Source organism: Lagenorhynchus albirostris, chromosome 11 (genome assembly GCF_949774975.1).
Source record: "Lagenorhynchus albirostris chromosome 11, mLagAlb1.1, whole genome shotgun sequence".
Lineage (NCBI taxonomy): Eukaryota > Metazoa > Chordata > Mammalia > Artiodactyla > Delphinidae > Lagenorhynchus > Lagenorhynchus albirostris.
In genome coordinates this window covers 77,685,717-77,711,049 of record NC_083105.1, presented here as the reverse complement: position 1 = coordinate 77,711,049, position 25,333 = coordinate 77,685,717, and the positions used below count along the sequence as shown (strand labels likewise).

The following is a 25,333-nucleotide window of genomic DNA, read 5'->3' as shown; positions in this document are numbered from 1 at the left end:
AAGTTCAGAACAGTGAATATTACTTATTTTTCAATATAAGATAACACCGTAGAGACAGGCATGGATTTTTTGTTGTTGTTGTTAGTGGTATTAAGACACCGTTTTTTTCCTACAATATTCTAGAGAGTATATTAATGAGAAGTTGATTCTTTCAAAGAGGCATGAAATACTGTGTGGTAGAAATGTAATCATGTGACAGGAAATTTCTGCTAAAAATATTTTTTAAAACTGAAATGGGTTCATTTTGTGATGCTATTTTCCCATTGTTTGTGCATGGATATTAACCTTCTTGAGGAATGTCTACCCTGCTGTCTACACTGTTAATTAAATAAAATGAACTGAAACTTAGAACAGGCAAGTCTTCATAGTTACCAAGATTCTCTTCCTTGTGGTGTCACTGTTTCCTTCTTTTTGCCTGGGGGGCAGCGGACGGTGGGGGGGGGGGAGGGACGGCAGTTGCACTGAGCTTGGAAGCCCAGGGGTGGGGCCAGTCACAGTACTGCAGCTGGGAAGCTGAGGCTCCCTCCCCCAGCTAGAAGGCCTTGACTGGCTCTGTTCCCAGGTTCCAGTAGTTGCTAGAGATTGAGTAGCCCAGCCCATATCTGCCTTGACTCCCTCCATTATCCAGGAAGAAGCCTCAGTTCCTTCGCAGGGATTCTAAGTTCAAGGTTTGTGTGATCTCCCCAAGGTTTGTGTGTTGTGTGGTTTACCATCACACTCCAAATATGAAACTTTTTTTTTTTTCCCGGTACGTGGGCCTCTCACTGCTGTGGCCTCTCCGGTTGCGGAGCACAGGCTCCGGGTGCGCAGGCCCAGCAGCCATGGCCCACGGGCCCAGCTGCCCTGCGGCACGCGGGATCCTCCCGGACCGGGGCACGAACCCGTGTCCCCTGCATCGGCAGGCGGACCCCCAACCACCGCGCCACCAGGGAAGCCCCTAAATATGAAACTTTTTTAAAAAGCTGCAAAAGGGATGAATTCACTCTCCTTTAGTGAGTTCTCTCTTTCCCTAGAACAATTCTGTCCCTTCTCATTCCACCTTTAAATAGTTAGGGATGATTGGAGAGAAGTAGTATTCCTTCCTGAAAGGCAGCCTCAATTGGAGAGAGAAGTGCTACTCGAATTTTCTGCTCTAATGGACAACTCCCTACAGTGAGTGGCCACTACAATAATGTAGGCTTTAGAAGTTCCTTTTACGGTTTTTAAACTGAAAAGACAATAATGTAGCACTTCCTGCACACACTACTGGGTTATTTTATTGCTATTAAGTTGTCCAAGAAAATTTGTAAATATGTGCATTTAGTGTACATATTATTTGTAAACATTTTATCTTTTTTTATGACTTGAAGAAACTTTCCTTTTTAAAACTTATGCTTGTAGACAAACTCACATAAAAATTGAAGAGAAAAATGGAATGTGAGGAATGACTCAGTGGGAAGTATTCTTAAGTCTTTGCAGGGATGATAACATGGTCTTCATTTGATATTCATCCAAAGTATAGGTAAATTAAATTTTAATTCAAGATTAAGATTTAAACTTGAACAGTTTTCCTTAGACACTGGAATATACCATTCATTCAAAAAATAAAAAGGCCTTTTCCTAGGTGGTTATAGGCTTATCCATTGCTACCACCTTTCTGATCTACCCTCTGGTAGTCATCTTTACTCTCTGTGCTATTTCTTATATATAAAATAGGAAGCTAATTTTTATTGGTCTGAAATATATTTGTAAGGTCTTCACCCTCATTTAAATATGTTCTCAAACTTATTTCCTCCCACAATCCCTGTTAAGCCTTGTTTAGATCAGATCCTTCTAAGGGTTTTTCCTCTGCTAATTGACCCAGGGTCTGTAGTTGGTCGGTCATATATTGAAGCAGACCAAAGGAAAGCGCCTCTGAGAAGAAAAATAATGTTAGTCATGGAAGCTGGTCATTCTACATGATGGTTATATTAAAACTTGGCCTGGAGAAAACCTCTCTTTCTCCTCTTAAAAAAACCACTAAGCCATTGTAGCCTGGTCGTCTCCATGTCATAATATAGCAACAGTTATTTCTTATGCTCCGACCAAAAACCTTAGTTTTCCTGAATCTTTTTTCTCTTACCAGTCTGCCAATCCAATCTGTCAATCAGTCCTGCTTTGAAAGATATCAAACTAAGCATGTCTTAATGCCTCCATTGCTACTACCCTGGTTCAGTTCACACTCAACTTTTCCTTGGATTATTCCAGTACCTTCCTATCCACCTTTGGCCTCTTGAAGTCTGTTCTCCACCCAGCAGCCTGAGTGCTCCTTTAAAAATGGAAAACAGAGGGCTTCCCTGGTGGCGCAGTGGTTGGGAGTCCACCTGCTGATGCGGGGGATGCGGGTTTGTGTCCCGGTCCGGGAGGATCCCATGTGCCGCGGAGCGGCTGGGCCCATGAGCCGTGGCCGCTGAGCCTGCGCGTCTGGAGCCTGTGCTCCACGGCGGCAGAGGCCGCAACGGTGGGAGGCCCGTGTACCGCAAAAAAAAAAAGGAAAACAGAAATTGTCTCTCCTCTGTTCGGAACCTTTCAGTGGATTCCCATCTCTCTCAGAGGAAAAGCCTGTGTCCTCTCAGTGACTTGCAAGGCCCTGCCTGTCCTGATGCCAGCCTCTACCCTGTTAATTCTCTGACCTCAATGTGTTCCCTGCTCATTCTGACCTGTCCATGAAGTCTGAGAGGCCAAGTTGATCCCAATTATAAAGAACTGAGACAAAGTTTTGGGGGTGGGCTGGGCATGGGTAATGAAGAGCCTGTGGAGGGCTCCATAATTGGTTTTGTATTACGGGGTTGTGTTGAGAGAGGAAGTAGATGGGAGACGTTTCTGAGTGGGAGACCAAGAAATTTGGGGAATAGTTTGCATGGAGAAAATTGTGGCAAGATGAAGAGAAAATATTTAAGATATTTTGTTCTGGTCTAAGGGTATACTCCCTCCCTTTTTTGTTTTTCTTTTTTTTCCCCTCCTGTGTTTAAGACATTTAATTCTTTGAAACTCTCCTGTTATGAGGATGATAGGAAAAGAAAGGAAACAGAATAAAATGTAACAATCTAGAAATGTTTCCTCTTTAACAGTTCTTGTAAAACTTGATTTGAAAGGGTAGGAAACCAGTAAAAGCAGTGACTGCATGACAAATGTCATAGTATAGGTACAAAATGCGTGTTTGGAGAACAGAAAAAGAGGAGCAACTGACTGTTTATTTGACTCAAGGAAACTTCCTCAAAAAGGTGACATTGGAACTAGGTTAATGTGTTTAAAGATACCTTACTGAGCTAAGGGAACCAACATATGCAAAACCATACAGGCATGAAAAGAGTATAATGTGTTACAGGAACCGCAAAGGTCAGAATGTGGCTAGAGCGTTAGGGGTGCATGGCTGTGAGAAGATAGATACGAAGCATTTACAGGCTTATGTCTGATGGTAAAGGGTCCTGTGTGGTAGAGTTTTTCCTATGGATCTTGCAGTCCCATTAAAGGATTTTAAGCAAGGGAGTAATAAGATTTGTTTCATCATTCAGTGAATAAAACAAACTTTTTCTTTGTAGGATCAGTCATGTTAGACATAACTAAACATGAGTTATGTAATGCAGTTTTAAAACTCAGAATTAGAAAAATGGTTATATTTGATAAATTGGATTATTTTTCTTCCTAATTTCCTTCCTCTGTCAGCCAAAAAATATATATAGGAAATAAACGATAAGCTAGATCAGTATTTGCTTTTTAAGTTTTGCATGACCTTGAAACAATCCCCTACACTGTTAGAAGCTAAACACAAATGCTATTGTGCTCCTGGTCTAGAAATGTAGCCAGGGGAAAAATATGAGGCCTGCTGGTCTGATTACACAGCAATGAGTAAGGAAAGCAAATATCCATGTAAGCTGTTAAATATTAAATTTTAGTAAAATGAGATTTATATTAATGTTTGTCTTAAAAGAATATCAAAATAAAAAGAGTTGGGATAGATTAGAGATTGTCACCAAGCCCTTTTTCTAAAACCACCTACCTTGTCAGATTTTTTTAAAACTACCAATAATCAAGGTCTGCATCTACCTGTGAACTGTGCCTAAGCAATGATACTAGAGCAGTAAAAATTTCTCTAATTTATGAGGAACTTAAGTAACTTTCTCATGGTCACAAAGTAAATAAATAATCATGTCAAAATTTTGACCTTTCAACCTCTAGTTTTCCTAATCCACCCTGTTTCCTCCTGGTGGGGGTGGGGAGGGGGGGCATGCACTTCCCAGATAAACATAGCCTTCCTTCCCAGGCCTGGCTGATCTGGGCCTTGGACTACAGTGATAGGATTGGTGCATTTGAAATAGCAGTTCAGGTTGAAGGACTGGCTGGCCCTAAAGAGATTTTCCTACTCGGTAGAGTTCATTTTATCCATTACTACCATGAAGCCAAATTAGGTTTGAAAAATGAATGAACTGTGTCAATAACTGCAAAACAAAGTGGGCTGAGAAGCAGAACTCAGCCAGTAATTTTAAACAGGCAACGTGAAGTAGGCAGAAGCTCATAGAACTTAAGTTTATAGAGAGCGTTAAGCTAGAATGTTTTGGCCATTGAGAACCAGGTTTAGAGAAATCAAGTTCAGAAAAATAAACCAGAAAAGCAGATACAAAATCAATGAAAATCGAGCTAGGTCAGGAAGGATTTGCTTATGAAAAGGGTGTATTTTTCCCTTTGTGAAGAGAAATAGTAGTCCATTCTTGGTTGCTGTGATTGACATTATGAAAAACAATTCTATGTGGTTTTAACAACATCCTTGTCAAACCTTATGAAACATTTTGGCCAGTCTGATTTTCTTCTTCTCTCTGGACCTGCAGATAAATTTACTGTGAATAAATGGAAAATAGTTTGGCAGTGGGTAAAAGGAAGAGCAAAAGCCAAGATTCTGGTTAATTTATAAACCAGACATCTTGAATAAATGAGTTGGCTATAGCTGTTAGGAGAAAAACTAACTTTTGCCCTTCAAGTTCATTTCTTACATCTGTTTTTATTTCTTTCAGAGTTTATAAAGGCAATAAAATTTTTAATTTTATTGTTTTCAGAAGTCTCTTCTTTCAAAGCAAAGCTTGCCATACTCTCCATCGGCCAGAAATAATCTCTCTTTTGAATTCTCAAGGTTCCTAATTAGTAGCTTTTCATATGAACCAGGGGATGTCTATTTTTTTTTCAGTAGTAGATTCTAAAATCAGATAAGTTTATCAACCAGATGTTGAAGAGAGCCTCACGCTCAGCATATAATTATTAGCTGTGACTTAAACAGGAGTCAGTTGATGCTGCAATCCTAAATCATTTCTATTAAAATTTCAGAGTCTTCATGGAATCCCCATTTTATGATATAAATTTGGTGGAACTTTAGTTTAACAGCTTAAAATTATGAAATCTATTTTATATGGCTTCTACTGAAAATACTAATTTGATCCAAGCCTGTTACCAGGATACCAGGAATGGTAGTTCTCAATCTCAACTGCACATTGGAATCCCCTGGGAAGCTTTAAAACACACTGATACCTGGGTCCCACTCCCTAGAGATAGTGATTTCATTGGCTTGGGTTTCAGCCCAGGTATTTATAGTTTTCTTTTTTAAAGCTCCACAGGTGATTCATGGTTGAGCAGCACTGACCAAGAAGCATGACCTGTTGGCTTATTTGTTCACACGCAATAGGTAGCTGGGGAAGATAGTTCTTGTGAAAAATATTTGGAAGACAAAAGAATCACTAGCATGCTAGGCATGTGGGATTTAGACCAATAACAAACTAAAGGTTATACCCTATAACATTGTTAATTTACCAAATACATCCCAGAGTCATCTGTAACCCCAGCTGTGCTAGATCAATTGTGCTATGATGCTGCCAGTGAGTTCCCTGAAACCTAGAGGGTTTTCCTTGCCCAAGGTCACATTGCTAGCTGGGGACAGAACCAAGATTGATTCTGGAAAATTAAAGTACAAATGTATTATAACATAGTGCTATAATAATAGTGTGATAACATTGTATCATTTATAGTACTAATCCATGGTTTGTTGCCTTGATTATTTAGGTCAGGGTCTGCAAACCTTTTCTGTAAAGGGCCAGATGATAAATATTTTAGGCTTTGTGGGCCATATGATTTCTGTTGTAACTACTTAACTGCCAACCTAGCGAAAAACATCATATGCAGTATGTACGAGAACGAATGTGGCTGTATTCCAATAAAACTTCATTAACAAAAATAAGTGGTGGACCAGATTTGGCCTGTGAACTGTGGATTGTAGATCTCTGAGGGATTCACAGGCTGTAGTTTGCAGTTCCCTGATTGAAGGGCATTCTAATCTTCCTACTTGAAAGCAGTTTGAAGATCTTACTGATCCTATACAGTGCCTGGCACTGATTCTGTTAACTGATTCTTGCAAGGTGCTAAATATTTTTCTTCATTTCCTTCATTTTAATTGAAGTATAGTTGAAGTACAATATTATATAAGTTATAGGTGTACAATATAGTGACTTGCAGTTTTTAAAGATTATACTCCATTTATAGTTATAAGATATTGGCTATATTCCCCATATTGCACAGTTTAGCAAGGTGCTAAATAAATGCTTACTGAATTAAGCATTTATTAAGCATTATTAAGTAAATGCTTACTGAATACATGCAATTCTTAACTTTTATTACTTTTATCTCCAGCCTACTCTTATAACCAGTCTTCGGGTAGGAGAAAAGTTGGCACATATTCCGGCTATGAAGAAGAAACGCACTTTAGTTCTTTGAGGTCTGTGGCAGGTTGTAATTGCTGGGTTTAGTAGAATTTTTGAAAGGAATAGAGACCTGATTCCCTGAGGACATTTATTATTATCTTAATTTCTTAGAGTAGATTCTAAGACTTTATTTAAAAACTCAAAATATTTCTTAAACTTGGTTTTGTGACAACTAGCGGGTCATTAACAATTTAAAGAGTATGTTTAGTTTCTCAAAACAATTCAATTCATTTGGATTTAAGATCACTATAGTGTATCTGGTGAGTGGAGTCTTTGGCCAAGCAGAGCAAATACTGATGAGCCCTCACAGCCCCAGAAATACTGGAAATACAGCCCCAGATCATGAGCTCATTTCCAGTGCAAAATACAAACAAGCCTGACAACAGGGCCATCAGTTGTAGTGGAAAGAGCACTGACCTTGGAATCAAAAACCTGGTGTGACTCTTAGATTTACCACTATTTACCAACCTTACTTTCTTCAACTATAATATGCAGATATCTGTCCTACATACCTTTTATGGATGCTGAAGGTGAAATATGGTATGACATGTGAACGTGCCTCATGGGGTCTTTCTGACCTCTCCTTGAAGAGGTCCGGGTCAGGTCTAGCAGAAGCGACAGCCGTGTAGCCAAGAGCTAAGTAGGACTAGACTAGCATGGAGTGAACCTAAGGGACTATGCCCGTTGGTTTCCAGAGGGAATGTCTAAGAGTCTGTAATGGAGAGACTCATCCTAGAGCAAAGAGATCAGAAATTGGAAGAACTGAAGAGCAAGTGAGGAGGAGGTTCAAAGCTGGGAGGAGGCAAGGAAGTCTGGGACGCTGTTTAGTGACTCCAGATAAGATTCCCATTCTTATCTCATACTTCTTTTTTAATCTCGTATGATATTTTTTTTAATGTCTTGGATATTTGGAAGCTCCTAGCTGCATAGTGTTTGCTGAAATAGAGGCACAGAGTCATGGCAGATAGCTATACTATAACAGATGTAATCACTTTGTTACCCGCTGAGTGAAAGCCAAAGGATTATGAGCTAGGGTCCCAGCCCCGAAGGTACTTACAAACTATATGTAGATATGACATCTAACACCAGCCTAGTCACTTAACACCACCTCAGTTGACTCATCTTTATAATGGACATTAAAATGCCTACCTTACTTTATCCTACCATAGGATTCTTAAAAGGAACAAATGAAATAATGCATATAAAGTACTTCACATACCTCATACTTGGCTCAGAATAAACAATATTGTTCGATTTTATTACTACCATTATTACTACTAGTAGTAAGAACAGTACTAGCATTTGCAAGCATACTGGTTGTATATTGTGTATGTTTTAAAGCACTATGAAATCCCAAGTTATGATGGTTAATTTTTTTGTGACATTCAGGATAGATATTTGTGTGTGTGTGTTACTGAAGGACATCTTAGCATCAGTGCATCCCTGTCTGAAGCTATGCATTGCACTGCATTTATACAAACTCCTCTTGATGTCTAGAAAACAAATCAGTTAAGAAAAGCCTATTTTGAAAAATTGTTTTTTTCAGGGAGCACAGTCTGTCCTAATACCCTGTTGTATGTGGGTTATAAGTCTTTAGGAAAAAGTCAAGCTTCTTATAAAATGTTTTGCCTGATCTTGGGGTTTAAACACACAGGCAAGTCACAGAACAAAGGAACAGTTGTATCTGCTTGCCACTCTCCAAATTAAAGGCCAGTGATGTCCTTTCGGGTTTTTTAAAATTTATTTATTTATTTTTTACTGAGTTGGGTCTTTGTTGCTGCCCGTGGGCTTTCTCTAGTTGCGGCGAGTGGGGGCTACTCTTTGTTGCAGTGCACGGACCTTTCATTGCGGTGGCCTCTCCTGTTGCGGAGCACAGGCTCTAGGCACGCAGGCTTCAGTATTGCAGTATGCGGGCTCAGTAGTTGTGGAGCGCGGGCTCCAGAGCGTAGGCTCAGTAGTTGTGGCACACAGGCCTAGCAGCTCTGCAGCATGTGTGATCCTCCTGGACCAGGGCTTGAACCCGTGTCCCCTGCACTGGTAGGCGGACTTCCAACCCCTGAGCCACCAGGGAAGCCCCAGTGATGTAATTTTATATTCAGAGGTCTTATGATACTTGTCTCAATGAAATGAAACTGCCTGCATTATTCTACATATTACTGTTCTCTGCATTGTTAATTATTATAATACTTTACATCCTGTTTTATAACCACTTTAAGAAAAGAAAAAGTCCCTTTGGAGATTTTTTTGTGTTTACTAAATTACATGCGTTTGTCTGCTAGGCTGTGGGATTATGCATGTGAGAGGAAGAGGGAGGTGGAGAGAATGGAGAGGAAGTATAGACTGGCAGGATTACAGAACGTAATTTCATCTGATTTTTTAAGCTGAGCGCTGCTCCAGTTTTAGACTCCACGTGCAGGACTCAAGCATCCTGGGTCTGCCCCTAATGCTGCTTTTGTGGTCAGCACATTATGGGATTGGGCAGCATTGAAGCTGGGGACAGCAGGGTCATGTCTAAAAAGCCAAGGCCGGGTTGGAGTTTCAGTTCATAATTTGAGAGTCACAGTCATGAGGGCAGCCAAGATGATTATGGGGAAGTCAGGAGCAGTAGAGATGGGGAAGTATGGGAAGTAGCCCAAGCAACTTGTTAGAATGGGAGGAGTCCCTGGGGCAACTTGTCCCAAAATGTGTTCCATGCTCCATGGGATGTTAATTTGTAATAAATGATGGAAAGCTTTCATGGATGTATACTGGGTTCAAAGTTAAATAGGTTTTTGTTTTTGTTTTTTACTGTAGTGCTCTGCATTGGCCTCTAGTATGCCCACTGGCATCATGAGTCTGCAAGATAAAACTGTCAAATTTGGCAGGTCACAAATACTTCATATAGAATCATGGTTGGTTGGTTGGTTGTGGTGGGGTGGTGGAGGGGGGCATTGAGAAATCCTGTTCACAGAACACACTTTGGGGAAAGTTGTCCTAGCACATGTGACACCTGCTGTGAAGACTCCTGTGACTTTTCACCTGGGCTCTTTTTTTTTTTACATCTTTATTGGAGTATAATTGCTTTACAGTGGTGTGTTAGTTTATGCTTTATAACAAAGTGAATCAGTTATACATATACATATGTTCCCATATCTCTTCCCTCTTGCATCTCCCACCCTCCGTATCTCACCCCTCTAGGTGGTCACCAAGCACCGAGCTGATCTCCCTGTGCTATGCAGCTGCTTCCCACTAGCTATCTATTTTACGTTTTCACCTGGGCTCTTTAATGGACTGCTGAGCCCTATGGAGTCCTGAAGGAACTCACAAACACCCAGAAACCTGTCCGTTCTCTCAATAAGTGCCTTTTCCCTCCCTCCAGGGAAACTGATATTTGTTACTGTTATTAATAAAATTAAGGAAATCAGTTCTTCTTATAGAAGGAAAGACAGGTGATTTAACCCATAATTACTGAGACCAAAAACAACAACAAAATGGGTCAGAGTCTCTTATAGCTGGCCCTGCATGGGGGCCAGCTGGCCCCCCTCCCTTAATAGTCAATAAAATGATATTTTAAAGAAAATATCAAAGGGAATATGTCCGAAAACTTTAACAAGGAGATTGGAAAATGAGGCAAGTGGAGCGTTAAGATTGGCCAAACCTAATGAACATCAGGGCAGACTGTTCATCCTGAACAGTCTCACAGGCTCCTAAAATATCTCACACAAAACTCAAAACTCTATTCTTCTTGCATTCTTTTTCTTTTGGCTGCGTTGGGTTTTCGTTGCTGTGCGTGGGCTTTCTCTACTTGTGGTGAGCAGGGGCCACTCCGTTGCGGTGCACGGGCTTCTCTTGTTGCAGAGCATGGGCTCTAAGCTCCTGGGCTTCAGTAGTTGTGGCACATGGGTTCTAGAGTGCAGGCTCAGTAGTTGTGGCGCATGGGCTTAGTTGCTCCGCGGCATGTGGGATCTTCCCAGACCAGGGCTTGAACCCGTGTCTCCTGCATTGGCAGGTGGATTCTTAACCACTGTGCCATCAGGGAAGCCCCATCTTCTTGCATTCTTAAAGTGAAAGGCACTGTTTCCCTGTCATGTTAGTCAGAAGCTTAAGTAAGTGTTATCCTTTCCTCCTCTTTGTCCCTTCCTTCTTAAGCCAGTCCCTTACTGATTCTTTCCTCAGTAAGCCTCAGATCCATTCCTCTCCTCTTCACCCTCTGCCATTGCTGATAGGGTGAATAGTGCAGTTGCTTCCTAGTTGCAGTTAGCAAGGGGTTGGGGGCAGGGGACTGACACCTATGGAATTGTGCATATCTCTAGGAATTACCTGAGAGTAAGGATTATGTTTTATTTGTCCTCCTGTCCCCAGTAATTAGCAGAGTACCTGGCACTTTTAATTAGGGAGTTATCACTCAGTACATGTAAGGAGGAACAAAAAGAAAAAAAGAAAGAATAGAATAAAGTAGAAGCTTGATAAGTTTTCTTACTCATTTTGCAGTTGATCATTGGATATTCTCAGAGCTTACAAAAACAGTTTGTACTTTGGAAGCATAAAGATGAGAGCTATTAAATACTGAGTTTAAGTGGTCATAAGCACTTAAATGTGCTTTTCAGAAAATGATTGTTTAAAAACCAGCAATTGTGCCTCATATTAAATGAAGAAATGTCAAATAGAGGAAAAATGAAAAAAGTTATGGAATCCAGGACACATATTTACAATCATGGTAAAGGGTGAAGAATAATTATTAAATTGTTTGGGATTAAAATGGTCTGTAGTAAATTCTACTCCACGTCAAATGTCAGGCATTAGGGAATTCCCTGGCGGTCCAGTGGTTAGGACCCTGCGCTTTCACTGCTGAGGACTCGGGTTCAGTCCCTGGTCAGGAAACTAAGATCCCACAAGCCGCGCAGTGCGGCCAAAAAAAAAAAGTCAGACATCACATTGTCATTACTAATACTGTTACCATGTTTAATGCACCAGGCCACATATTTGTAAATAATTCATTATTGTATTAACTTGCAAAAGAGTCATTAATTGGCCGGAATTTATCCAAAATGACCTATTGGGAATCCCTGAACGTAGCAGAGGCACTGAAGCAAATGGCAGCTGCTAAGACAGTAAACCAGCGTGAGCAAGTGCTGGGTGGTAGTAAATCATAATTTAGGCAATGGTAAGGGCAAATATAAGCAGATAGGGCGGGCATAGAAGGAGGCAAAAGGTAGGGTTCTTAAGAGGCTGGAGGGAGGAGAGAGTAAAGATCTGGTCCCCTGATCCACTACCCTGGCATTATACAGCATTGGGCATTATACAGCATTGCGTATTATACAGCATTGCGTATTATACAAGTTGTAACAGTAATAGCAAGTAGTTATATAGCAATTACCGTGTGCCAGCTACTGCTCTAGTACTTTCACTAGAATTAATTAAATCATAATCCTCACAACAGCCTTATGAGAGGGGTACTGTTATGAATCCTATGAATTCTCATTTACAGATCAGGAAATTGAAGTAAGTCAATCAGCTATTAAACGGTGAAGCCAGGATTTGAATTTAGGCAAATTAGAGTTATATGACTGACATGCCCTGAAGAATGTTTATATTGCCCTAAGGATATATTTAGTGTATATAATTACTAGTACAACTGACCTGGAAACAGCCAAGTGTTGTGCTTCTGGGGATCAAGGAAAGCTGCCTAGGTGTGCATATGTGCAGCATCTGAACTGACTCCCCTCCCCCCGACATTTGTTTATGTATTTATTTATTTATTTAGCTGTGTTGGGTCTTCGTTGTTGTGTGTGGGCTTTCTCTAGTTGTGGCGAACGGGGGCTACTCTTCATCACGGTGCATGGGCTTCTCACTGCAGTGGCTCCTCTTGTTGCAGAGCACAGGCTCTAGGCACTCAGGCTTTCAGTAGTTGTGGCTCACGGGCTCTAGAGTGCAGGTTCAGTAGTTGTGGCACGTGGGCTTAGTTGCTCCATGGCATGTGGGATCCTCCTGGACCAGGGATTGAACCTGTGTCCCCTGCATTGGCAGGTGGATTCTTAACCACTGCACCACCAGGGAAGTCCCTGAGCTGACTTTTTGATACAGATGATCATATTGGGGAAATCTAACACCAGTTAGCAGGCCCATATGCACATTAATATACTTAGAGATCTTTTATAGTATGTATGTTCATAGATTTCAAAACTTAAAACTGTTACGAACCTTAGGCTCTGGCAAAAAGTTTGATGACTTCAAAACAGCACTTACTTGATTACATGGATGGGCAGCTTCTCAGGGATATTTCTCATTGTCAGTACAGCAGTAATGCAGGTTCTTTTGATAAATCTAGGCCCCAGTTTCTTCCACTTGGTTATAAAAAAGAAGGAACCAAGAAATGGGTGTTATTATAAATTGGCATCAGTTTATCGGGTAAAGCACAGCAGGCCATGAACCTCTCCAACTCAGATGGTGTCAACTAGAACCGCCCTTTGCAAGCAGGCAGAAGGAGCAGCATGTAATTGATTGTGGTTTCTCTTTACTCCCACCTTCCCCTCTGGTCATGGCTGCAGGCATAGAGTAATATTTTGTGCTTTAAATGGCAAGAACTTTTCTGTAATCTTGACCAACATTCTTAGTTAACTATAGCCGAAAGGGGAATCTCCATCGGTGTATGGTTGGGGGTGGAAGAGCTGCCACCAGCTCCCTTCCCTGTGCAGGGGTATGCAGAGGAAGTTTGGTCTCTACCTAAAAATAACACCATGCCAAGGCACAGCAAAACACACTGACCAACCAGGCCCAACACCAACCCAGAAGGCATCGTGGAATGTGCACTTTCAACACTTTCTATGCGGGGACTCATGGCACCTAATGAATGGTCACTCTGAAAGTGGGGAGCAGGGATTCAGACCCCTAGAACCCATGGTTGAATGGTAGTGATATACATAGTCTGCTGTACATACATATATTAATACATAACAGGTACTATGGCTGTGGGCCTCATCTGTGAGCTCCTACTCAAAACTGGAATTTTGACAATCTTAGTGAGATGTGTTTCAGTTCATCTAATAGATTTTACCTTTGAAAGGATCAGTCGCAATAGCATTCTTCAGTCACAGTAGCATTCTTTAGAAATTTTACTATCCTTTTCACTACTTTTGAGTAGCAAAAATTTCAATAAAGTTATGGAGCATGTTTCAGGAAAATAAAATATTTCTAGTTTAAAAACAAATGACTTTTGTGTTTTTAGAGGCTGCATTTATCTTATCTCATTACATATGTTGTTGCATATACCTTAGATACAATAGTAACAGTTGCCTTTTTACATATTTTATTTTATCATACAGCAATGGGACCTTTAAAAATAATGAATATCTACAGTCACCTACCTTCAAGGCTTATTTTGAGTTCATATTACTTTTGAACTTCAAAGACCTAAAGCAATCTGCTTTTCCTGACAGTATAACTCTGTACTATACTATAATTTTAGGTAGCATCAGATGCTGAGTCTGAAACATTGGCAGCCATAGTGCATTTGAGTTAGTGACTCTAATAAATGTAAATAAAATTACAGATTATAATAAATAAAAGTATTTCAGTCAGTTGCTGGGATTTTTGGCTGCTACTTTTTTTTATCAAGACAAACATCTGGATAGTTCTACAATTCCAGATGTTTAGAAATCTGCTGGGTTGTGAGGAAGTTTACTTGGGTAAAGTTTTTTGTTGTTTTTTTTTCCCCCACGATATTTAGAATTTGTGTATAAATAACCTAGAATGTTTAAAAATTTACCTAAGAATGGAAATGTTTGAAATTTTGTATAGATTAAGCTCTCAAACAGCTACATGTCTCCTTTATTGTTGGAATTTAGAAAGCACCTCTCATGAAATAGAAAATGAGAATGTAAGCAAATGAAGAGAAACTTACCTGAAGTATCTAGAATTCATTTCTTCAACAATTATTTACTGAGCCTCTACTTATGTGGCAGGTGGTATTCCTGAGATGTTCCCAGGGCTTACATTCTAACCAGGGGAGACAGACAATTAAGAAAATAAATAATGTAGTCTTTTAGAAGGTGATAAAGGCTATGGGGTGGGGGGCGGGAAACCCTGTGAGTAACAGTAATACTAGATGGAGTGGTCAGGGTAGCCCATGTTGACAAGATGCAATTTGAGCCAAGATGTGAGGAGAAAGCAGTTATCTGGGGGAAGAGCATTCCAGCAGAAAACAGCTAGACCAAAGGCTGTAAAGCATGCTTGGCCTGTTGGAGGAATAGCAGGGAACCAGTATGACTAGCACGGAGTGAGCAAGGGGGCAATACTAGGCAATGAGGTCAGTGGCAAGGGAACTAAGGTCAGATCATGTAGAGCCTGTCAGCCACTGTGAAGAGTTGAGTTGTTAAACTGTGAGTGAAATGTGGAGCCATGGAAGAATTTTAAGCACAGGAGGGACATGATCTGACTTGGGTTTTAAAAGGGGTCTCTGTGGCCTGTTTGAAAACACATACAGAGGACAAGCGTAGGCACAGGGAGACCAGGTGGAAGGTCTTGCTGTAATCCAGTCAAAGATTGTGGTAATTTAGGCCAGAATAGTAGCTGAGCAGGTGGTAGTGGTAGACGGTAGAGTCAACAGAATTTCTTGATGGATAGGCTGTAGAGTCTGAGAGAAAAGGAGAGGACTTTAGGACACTTCCAAGCTTTTTGTCCTAAGCACAGATGAGGTTGCCATTAACTGAGATGGAGAGGATGGTAAAGGCAGTTAATTTTGAGTGAGAGTTGGGAGACAAGGGTGTCAGATTTGGGTGTGAGTTAGTTCTTACACATACTAGTAGAGATGCTAAGTAGGCAATTGAATATATTAGTATTTCTTTTTGTTTTATTAAGCAAGGGATATGCTTTTTTACTTAAAATTTTTATGTTAAAAATGCATAATATAAAGTTTACCATCTTAACTTTTTTTTTTTTTTTTTTTTTTTGCGGTACACGGGCCTCTCACTGTTGTGGCCTCTCCCATTGCGGAGCACAGGCTCCGGATGCGCAGGCTCAGCGGCCATGGCTCACGGGCCCAGCCACTCCGCGGTACGTGGGATCCTCCCGGACTGGGGCACGAGCCCGCGTCCCCTGCATCGGCAGGCGGACTCTCAACCACTGCGCCACCAGGGAAGCCCGATTTTTCTCTTTTTTATATAAATAATTAATAAGTACATTTTCATTATACAAGATTTAAATGATATTGCTGTATAGACAGCAAAACATAAAAGTTCTCATTCATTCTCTCACCCTACCCCTGTCCCCTTGCCATATTACCTTACATTCATTTCAGTACAGTTATACACGTTTGTATGTATGTTATTTCTTTTTTTAAAGTGGGATCATATTGTACATATTTTTCTAGTTTTTTGTCTTTTATTTAATAATATCTTGGAAATCTTCCCAGTCTTATTTTTGTTTTTCTGTTTTTCACAGCTGCATATGTTGCATTGACTGTCCATATGCATATACTTTTACACACACAAGATTGTTTCTGTAGATTAGATTCCTAGAATTAGATTTTCTAGGTCCAAGGAAATTTCTTAAACTGTCCATCATATTTTCTTCTTAAGATCCTTTGTGGTTTGCTTATTATTTGGCAGGGTGGAGTGGACGTGGGTATGGATTTTATTATTGAGGTCTTGAAGTTTGGGAAACTGAAGTCGTTTTCTGAAATAAATTTCCTTGCTCAGGATTTGTTCCTCATTGAAAAATGAGTTGTGAACCATGAGTTTTATAATTTTAATTGCTTTTTTAAAAGTGCAATTGATCTCTTAATCCAGGCATTTTGAATAGCACATGGGAGATATGACCCATATCCAGAACTGTGGGACAGGTGGGGAAACTTTGAAGGGATGATAGGAGAAGACTGTTCAAAAATGTCTTATAAATAGAATATTTTCCAGTGTAGAAACTTGTCAGACATCACCTTACTCAGTGACCAAGGTTAATACCACATGATAATCATGTTGGTATCATGCAGTGATGTAATGCAGTGAGATGGGTACATCACCTCTGTGATGTTCTTCCCCCAAACCTGTAAACCCAGTCTAACCATGAGAAAACATCAGAGAAACCCAGTTTGAGGGACATTCTACAAAATACTTACCAGTACTCTTCAAAACTGCCAGGGTCATGAAAGACGAGCAAAGACTCAGTAACTCTCACAGATTGGAGAACTAAATGCAACATGATATCTTGGTTTGGATCCTGTGACAGAAAAAGAATGTTAGTGAAAAAAATGGTGAAATCTGAATGAAATCTGTGGCCTAGTATTGTACCAATATTAAATTTTTAGTTTTGATAACATACTGTAGTTACATAAGATACTAACCTAAGAGCCTGGGCACAACTCTTCTGTAAATCTAAGATTATTTCAAAATATTGTTAGTTTTTTTTTTTCTTTTTTAAGTATCACTTTTCTTCTGGACAATATACACCTAGGAAGATTGTTTCTCTTAGAAAACTACTCTGTGCTCTTAAATCAAGAGATCCTCTTGTCCTGAGGGGTGGAGTCCATGGAGATCTTCTGGGCTAGAGACTTGGTGCAGTTGGGAGAGATATTATGGTTGGGTGAGGCACTATAGACATGGTCATAAAGATGTGATCTGAGGTCATGGATACCATGACAAGAGATCAGGCCTGAAGAATCAAGAAGTGAACGGACTTTGCTTTGGAGTAAATCCAACCTTAATTTGTGAAAGAGCCATTCAAGAATAAGTTGGCAAAACCCAACACAAAATGTTGCAAAAAAAAGACAAAGTTACCCTAACCAGTCAGAGAGATTATCTGCCACTCACAAGTACTATGCAAAAGACACATAAATGAAAGTTAAGCCATAGTGGGAACCTCTCCAGTTGGAACAGGGAGGTTTATGCAGTCAAAGATGAGGCTGGATTAACTGAGAATATCTGAGGATACCCTGCAGTTACATCTGTCTAGGCAGTTCTTACAGGAGATATGACCCAGCAAGCATAAGACAGAGGAATGCAAAATGGTTAAGACCAGTACCTAAATAGATTACCAATCCTCAAGAAGAGACAGTAAATAGGACCCCTCTCCCTGTGCTAACATAATGTAACTGGTTGTATCTGTGTCCAGAGATATGTGTTTAATCACTCATACTGGTTCTTGGTAAATTGGAATCTGAAAGCCTCTATAATATAAAATTTCTTGAATAGGTAGACCATCTGGTTACAATTTTGGTTTCAAGTCCCTGTTATGCAACTGGTACCCAAATAAGGACTGTCTCCAAATGTGAATAGGCTGAGTCAGTCATAAACAAGCAAAAAGAAGTATTCCTCTGTGTTGCTAATATCCAGGATGTTAAAAGATGATTTAATGAAATGGTGCTGCCTAATTTTAGTCAAACTTCCTTTACCATTATATGTTTGACCTAGACCATGGTCAGCAAACTTTTCCTGTAAAGGACCAGTTAGTAAATAATAGTAAAGATTTTGGGCTTTGCATGGTCTCTGTTGCATATTTGTCTTTGCTTTTTTTTTTTTTAACAACCTTTTAAGAATGTGTTTTCTGTGTCTTTCACCATATTTTCATACCTTGTGATAATGGCTGAAGTTTGGAGATGGGTTTTAAATAATGATCTGAAATGAAGTTTCTGGCTGTGGATTTATTATCACTGGCAAAAGATATGTAATCATGACTTTAATGGATTCAAAAGAAAATAGATGTGTACTTGATCTCCTACTGCAGGCGTTTCATCACATTCATCTGAGATGTTATCTAATAAATATGATCTTGTAAACCCATCAGATCCTGCAAGCTTGCTATCCAGAAATTAAGTGCCTAGTTTTCAATTAAAAATTATTATTTATTCAAGACATGTTTTGTTTCTAAATAGGTTAATTATTAAAGTAGTTTCATCGTTTAATATGTTACAGTGGTGATCTATTTTTTAAAGATTCAGTTTAATTTGTTTTCTCATTTACTCCTTAGCTGCCTCCTTTTATAGTTTTGTTGCTGTAATCATCTCTAAAGCTGCATTCTTGCTTTCACAGTGTCTCATTTTACTGTCAAGTTACAGTTTCTGCCTCTGATTTGTAGTTGGGCTGTGGCTTTTCACTGTTTCTGCCCCAAGGCCATCCTTCACTAGACCCCAGCAGGTGGCCTTTCAGATACTAAGCCATTCTTGGGATCATTGTGGAACAAACATCCTAATGCCCCTAAAAGGCTAAGTGGTTGGATGGTACACTGTGGATTTTAGGAATATGCTTTGCCTACTTCATGTGGTTTTTCTAAGAAGGTAGATAGGATCACACATTCAAAGACTGAGCTTTTATTTCTTCTGTTTATAATTTCTTCTGTTTGTAATTTATAATATGCTGTCAAATGTTCCTTAAATCTTGCATTCAAGGCCTTTATTTGGCTAAACAATGCTTTATTTAGTTGGCAGCCCATTTTAGCAGAAGGGCGTCTGATGAAACTCATTTAATGTGTTTTAGCATTGGGTCTCTAATAACTTCTCAGACAATACTTGGAACTATTAATATCTTCTAAAATTTGTTTTACCTAGATATATTTTAAGGGGAGAACAGAAAATAAAGCAGTATTGTAGTTTTTAATCAATATTACCCAATCAATTGAAGTAAAAGGGAATTTTTTTACTCAACAAAAAGTTGATTGGGTTTTATTAGCTTTTCTTGTTTTGAATAATTATTAACGCCTTTTATCTCTAATAGTTCTCATTTTAAATATTTGGATTCTGTAAAAATGTAACTGTTTCTTAGTCAAATGATAGTTTCTTAAATGGCATACTTTTATTTAACGATAGTGAATTTCCTGGTAGAAATTTTATTTTCTCCTAAACAGGGTCTAATCTGTTGTTAATATCACCATGTCAACTAGAAGAAAGGAAAATTTAGCATGCGTTTAAAGAGAAAACACTGGCTTATGATTTCTTTAAAAGTCTCTGAAATTCAGTATTTAACTTCTTGTATCAGAAATTGAACTAAGAATTGATCTGTTCTCCATCTATGCTTCATGATGTATTTCAGTTTTTTAAAGCACTGCAGTGTTTCAAAGATTTTTGAGTTGTAACTAAATATGAATATTATCTACATACTCTCGTCATTCTTTTTTTTTTTTTGAAAACATGGGTATTAATAATACGTTGATTTGGAGTCTGAGTAAGCTAGTGAAAGAGGGTCATGGGGTGTGTGTGTGTGTGTGTGTGTGTGTGTGTGTGTGTGTGTGTGTGTGTGTGTGTGTATGATTTCTTCATTTTTAATCAAACCATTCTTCTAGAGTCTTTAGGTCAGCTGTCATGTTCATGCTTTCCTGCTTTGTTCTTTTGAACCACTCAATGACTGGTGACTGACTGGATGCTGGAAAGGAACGCTTTTAACAGATTAGTGCTGGGGCCCTCTGGTCCTCTCCTTCACCTGCATCATAGCAGCTGCATTCTGCCCTTTCCATGGCCCTGCAAGGAAAGGGGCGGGGGGTGGGGGTGGGGGTGGGGGAGAGAGAGAGGAGAGAGAGAGAGAGAGAGAGAGAGAGAGTGTGTGTGTGTGTGTGTAGTAGTCAGCAGTCTCTGTCAGCGTGTATTATAAGGTTTCTCAAGCACGTGGAATGAGATCTTTCTCAGGAAATCTCTTTGTCAAGGCCAGCACACGTGGGAAAATTATTTCAATGCATACTCTTGTAACTGTGACTGTTTTTGTTTTATGGGGTCAGAAGAAATTAAGTCCCGAGATGTAGTTATGTTCCACCTCTGCATTTACCTGTTCTTTCTTTTTGAACTCTCCCAGGCAGCAGTACCTGTCCAAAGATCACTATAGTTTCACCTTGCTTGAAAAGCAGCACAACCGCACTGATTGATCAGAATGTATATGATGAAGAGGCTCAGGGAATAAATGGGAAAACTCCAGCAAAACACTCAGCTGCAAGTCCAAAGCCACAAGGTATGCTGATGGGGTTTTTTTGATCAGGTTGTATGCTTTCTTCATTGATGAAGGCAACACAGAAGAATGATGATCACTAAGAAAGAGTTTTAAGCTCTAAATGGGAGGAACTGGGTGCATTTATTTTTTCAGGAGAAAAGTCAGTCTGTGAACCTACTCAGGCGGGGTTTCTACTCCTAAAACATCTTATATATTTCTCTATTATGGTTCTTTTCATATTACATAAATTGTTTACATGTCCCCTTAATGGAAACATGATCTCTTCATGCATTATGCGTGACATAGTACAAGAGCCTAACTTACTGTTTGCATAATAAATATGTAACAAATTAACATGTGTGTCGGAAAGTCATCATGACTTGCTAGATGTCAGAGGGTCTGTGAAACAGATTGTTCTAAAACAGTGCTTTAATATACTTAGCAAGAATGTGATTTTGCAATATTAAGGAACTGGGGCTTTTCAGGCTTCCTAGTAAAGTCATCCACAGAAATTAAAAGAGTCCCTCTATCCAGGAGTTGAGCATCCAACAAGGGGAAAAATTATATGGTGGAAATCTCTGAATGCTTTGTTCAGTGACCACTTTCTTTTACAAATAAATTTCTAGTAAACTGTGCATTAACTTTAAGAAGCACAGAATTATAATTCTGATGATTGAGAGCAAGGCCTTTTGAAGTGTAACAAACACAAAACTATGCTACACTGTGGCTTAATGTGTAGTTTCTTTCTAATATATTTTCATTTATATCAATTGCTGAACATTCAGCCAAGAAACAATACTAGACATTTTCAGAATCACTATACTTTGGAAAAATCAATTTTTATTTGGATTATTTTGTATTTACTTTGGTCTCTTTCTTGTTCTTATGTTTTAAGAATTTCTGAAAGAGATCTTTAATGGGGGTAAAATGGAGTCTTCCAGGTTATGGGATATTTTTCTTTTTGTTCTCACTGCTAGCTCTATTGGTGGTGGTATGGGATATGGCTATCAAACAAGGTCAGATAATTGGAGATTCAAATGACTAGCTCATTCATGAGTTTATAACCTTAATCTTTGGCCATATTCCTTATAACATTGTGAATATGAAAATAGAAAATTTTCTGATCATGATTTAAGCCATTTTATTTGCATAATACAAAATTCCATATTGCTCATTAGACCTGAGCTGACCTCAAATAAGGTAAAAAATATATATAAGAAATAAATACAGTTTAATTTTATGTAATTACCCAGATCAAAAGCATGAATTTCATTATTTATAAAGAGTGTTTTGGAAAGATGCATTGCATTACTTCATTGTTTTTTTAGTTCATTGAGATAAATTCTAGCAGTGTCCTTTCTGAGCTGCCATGTGCCAAATAATCCCATTCTTTAGGGGAGAAAACACTGACCTTGCTTTTTGCTGTTTGCAGTTATACTGAAGTCAATGTATTGCTATTTAAATATATATAATTACTTCCTATCTTGAATATGGGTTTATATATATAATTTTACATAACGACAGAGTATTTTCAGATAGTAAATAAACTACATAGAGTACTTTATACTTCTTTTTCAAAATATTCTCACTCATTGTTTGGCCCTTCCCTGGCCCCCCTAGCTAAAATGTTAACCCCACCATCACCCCTTAAATCTCATATTTGATCATCCCTGCTTTGGTTTTTCTCATTCATTACAGATTGGTCTAGTATATATGTAACTCATCCATGTTGGTTATTTTATCTGCCTTTTACACTACTACATCCCCTGTGCCTAGCACACAGCATAGCAGGCCTTCAGTAATACTTACTGAATGAATCCTGCTCCATCATCATGTCTCTTTTAGTTTCGGCTGTTCTTTGTTTAAAACTTAGACTGTGTGCCATAAAGAGAGCAGTGTCCTGAAATGAGGCTACATCTTGGTTTTGTCAGATCAGCTGCCGAATAGACTGAGCACTACTTATTGCTGACAGATAGTATTTCCCACCCTCTAGTAGAGAGAAGCTACTTTTAATTTCTCCAAATCCTTAGGACCATTTTGGTGACTGAGGCTGAGAAATGAAGGGGATGCTAGCGGAGACTTCCTGCTCAGAGTTCGGGATTATCACACTGACACCCTTCTGCCCACTTCCTTGCAACTCCCTTATAAGTTATGCATGATGAGGCTGTTGAGGCTTCAAGGTCCATTATGGAATTTTCATTCAGTTGAAGACGGTTATTCGAGATCAGTGGTTCTCAGCTGGAGATAATTTTGCAGGCCTGTTGCACCCCTCTTGACCCCATGAGTATTACTTGGAGGCTTTTTTGCTTGCGACAACATTTGGGAGTTGCTACTGGCATTTGGTGGGTAGAGGCTAGGGATGCTGCTCAACATCCTACAATGCACAGACCAGCCTTTTCCTCTGCCCTAACAAAGAATTACCTGACCCGAAATGTCAGTAGTTTGAGAAACTCTGATCTAGATCCTAAAATGGCTCATACTTGAATCTTATTTATGTGTTTGCTTCTCATGTGGAGTGCTGATAATATCATGGTTACAATTTATTTTGGTGATGTTTAAAAGGAGAGAACTGACTTATTAGTGGTGATTATGTAGTAATGTGTCTGGAACAACATCAAGTTTATGTTTTTGTGTTTATTAATTACCAATAAGTAAATAAATCCTGAGGATTTAGATAGTGGCTATAGTCAATAATACTGTATTATATAATTGAAACTTCTTAGCAATTAAAGATAGTTGTACTTTTTCTCTTAGGAGCTTTGATCCACAACATTCTCCATAGTTAATTATTTTGATAAAGTCCACATAGTGTCACTTCTCAATCATTAAGCCTTAATGTTTAAAAAATTTTCGTCAACTTTGAAAGCCACATTATTGTTCAAAGAATTTAAGTAAATACACTCAATTTACTCAACTTAGTAATTCATTTCATCTGCTTCTAAAGTAAAGCATTCTATGTGTAATGTTTCATTCTTAAAGTATAATATGTTACAAATGGTAGTCCCCAAACTTCAACTGGTGTAAAGAAAAAAAGTGTCACTGCCATGCCAATTCTACAGGAATCAAGCTAATAACCCACCGACTGCACACCCTGAGGGGAATTTAGGATGGAGAAAAACAGGAAGCATTCTTTGCTTGGATATACCATACCCTAGAAAGTTAAGATACCTATCTAAGGAAAAATTTCAATGACCCCAGATTCTTGAATCTTCCCTACATAGAAAAGCACTAAAATCATTAACATGAGATGTCTGTCTATTCTTTGTGATGAGCAGTAATCATTCTGTGCTTGATTACATGTTTTTCCCAGCAAAAAAAAAGTTCATATATATCTTGGTTCTTCCCTTACCTCTTTGGAGCAGTTCTTCAGGGCTGAGAGGCTGTCTCCCTGGCTTGAGTCCTTAGTAAGGTCCCTGAATAATACTTAATTTATAACTTTTCCTTATGCATTTTTCTTTCAGTAGACAGTGGCAATTAGTTTCTTTTTCATTCTCAATAATTATTTTGCATACTTGGAAATTTCTGAATAATTAAATTTTTTGGTTTATTTACTATCCGTAAAATTGGCTATAGTAGAGCCCATTTTATTTATAGTCATCTAGATATCTCAAACTTAGCATGTCCTTGACTAGACTACCGGATCTCTCCAAAAATTGCTTTACCTATTGTGTCAGTTGATGACAGTTCCATCCTGCCAGTTGGGCAGGCCAAATGTCTGAGTCATTCTTGATTCTTCTTTCTTTCTCTCAAACCTCACGTTTAATCTCTCAGGAAAACTACTTTTTTTTTTTTTTCCAGGAAAACTAATTTAAAAATATATCTGGAATCTATTTCTCACTGCCTCATTTTAAACACCATTATATAGTAACCTAATAATGAAACCAAGCAGGACCCTGTGGGGCTCCTGGGCACTGAAGCCTTTCTGTCCCCCATTTCTTGACTCCAGCCTTCATGACCTTCTCTGCGTTCCAAAGGACAGATTCCAACCGTGGCTAATCCTTTGCTAATCCGGGAAGGGAAGGGATGCAAAGACAAGGGAGAGGCAGCCAAGAAACAACAGTGCAGCCTTGGGGAAAAGTCCTGGTTCCACCTCAAGGGATACACAGAACTATGTCTTTAAGCTTTTTTAGATGTCAGCTTTCTTCATACCAGAGAATTCCAACTGAGGCTGCATTAAAGGAACCAGAGAAACTCATCAAGATTACCTGAGACCAGATTAGAGGAGTGCAGGCCCTGCACACACCCTAATCTTATCAGCAATCCCACCCTTGACCCATTGCTATAAAACTCCTTGTCAAATCCTCCTAGGTTGGGACACAGCTTTTTGGGGCAGGTGCCCTCTGTGCCCCCTTTGCCCGGCAAAGCAATAAAGCGATTCTTTTATACTTCACCCAAAACTCTGTCCTGAGATTCAATACGGCACCAGTGCACAGAAGCCGAGCTTTCAGCATCACTAACCCTTTTCCCTGTTCCTACCCTGATCCTACCCTACTTCCCTACATTCTGTACCTAGCAGCCAGTGTGGTCCTGTTGGAATTTAAGCTATATCATATCATCCCTCAGCTCAGAACTCTACAGGAATTTAAATCCTTACAGCACTCCACAGGTTCTGCCTTCTCAGGCCCTCCCTCTGACCTCAATACCGGCTCTGCCTGTTCCTTTGGCTCCAGTCACATTGCCCTGCACTAGTCTCTA

At 39.3% G+C, this 25,333-nt stretch overlaps 1 protein-coding gene across 1 annotated transcript in view; it reads left to right on the top strand.

The window, feature by feature from the left end:
- Positions 1-25,333, top strand: part of FGD4 (FYVE, RhoGEF and PH domain containing 4) — a 204,901-nt gene that overhangs the window by 111,813 nt on the left and 67,755 nt on the right. Inside the window, exon 2 of the mRNA XM_060166600.1 lies at positions 20,507-20,659. Coding sequence (XP_060022583.1) covers positions 20,507-20,659 — 153 coding nt within the window. The remainder of the gene's footprint in view (positions 1-20,506; positions 20,660-25,333) is intronic.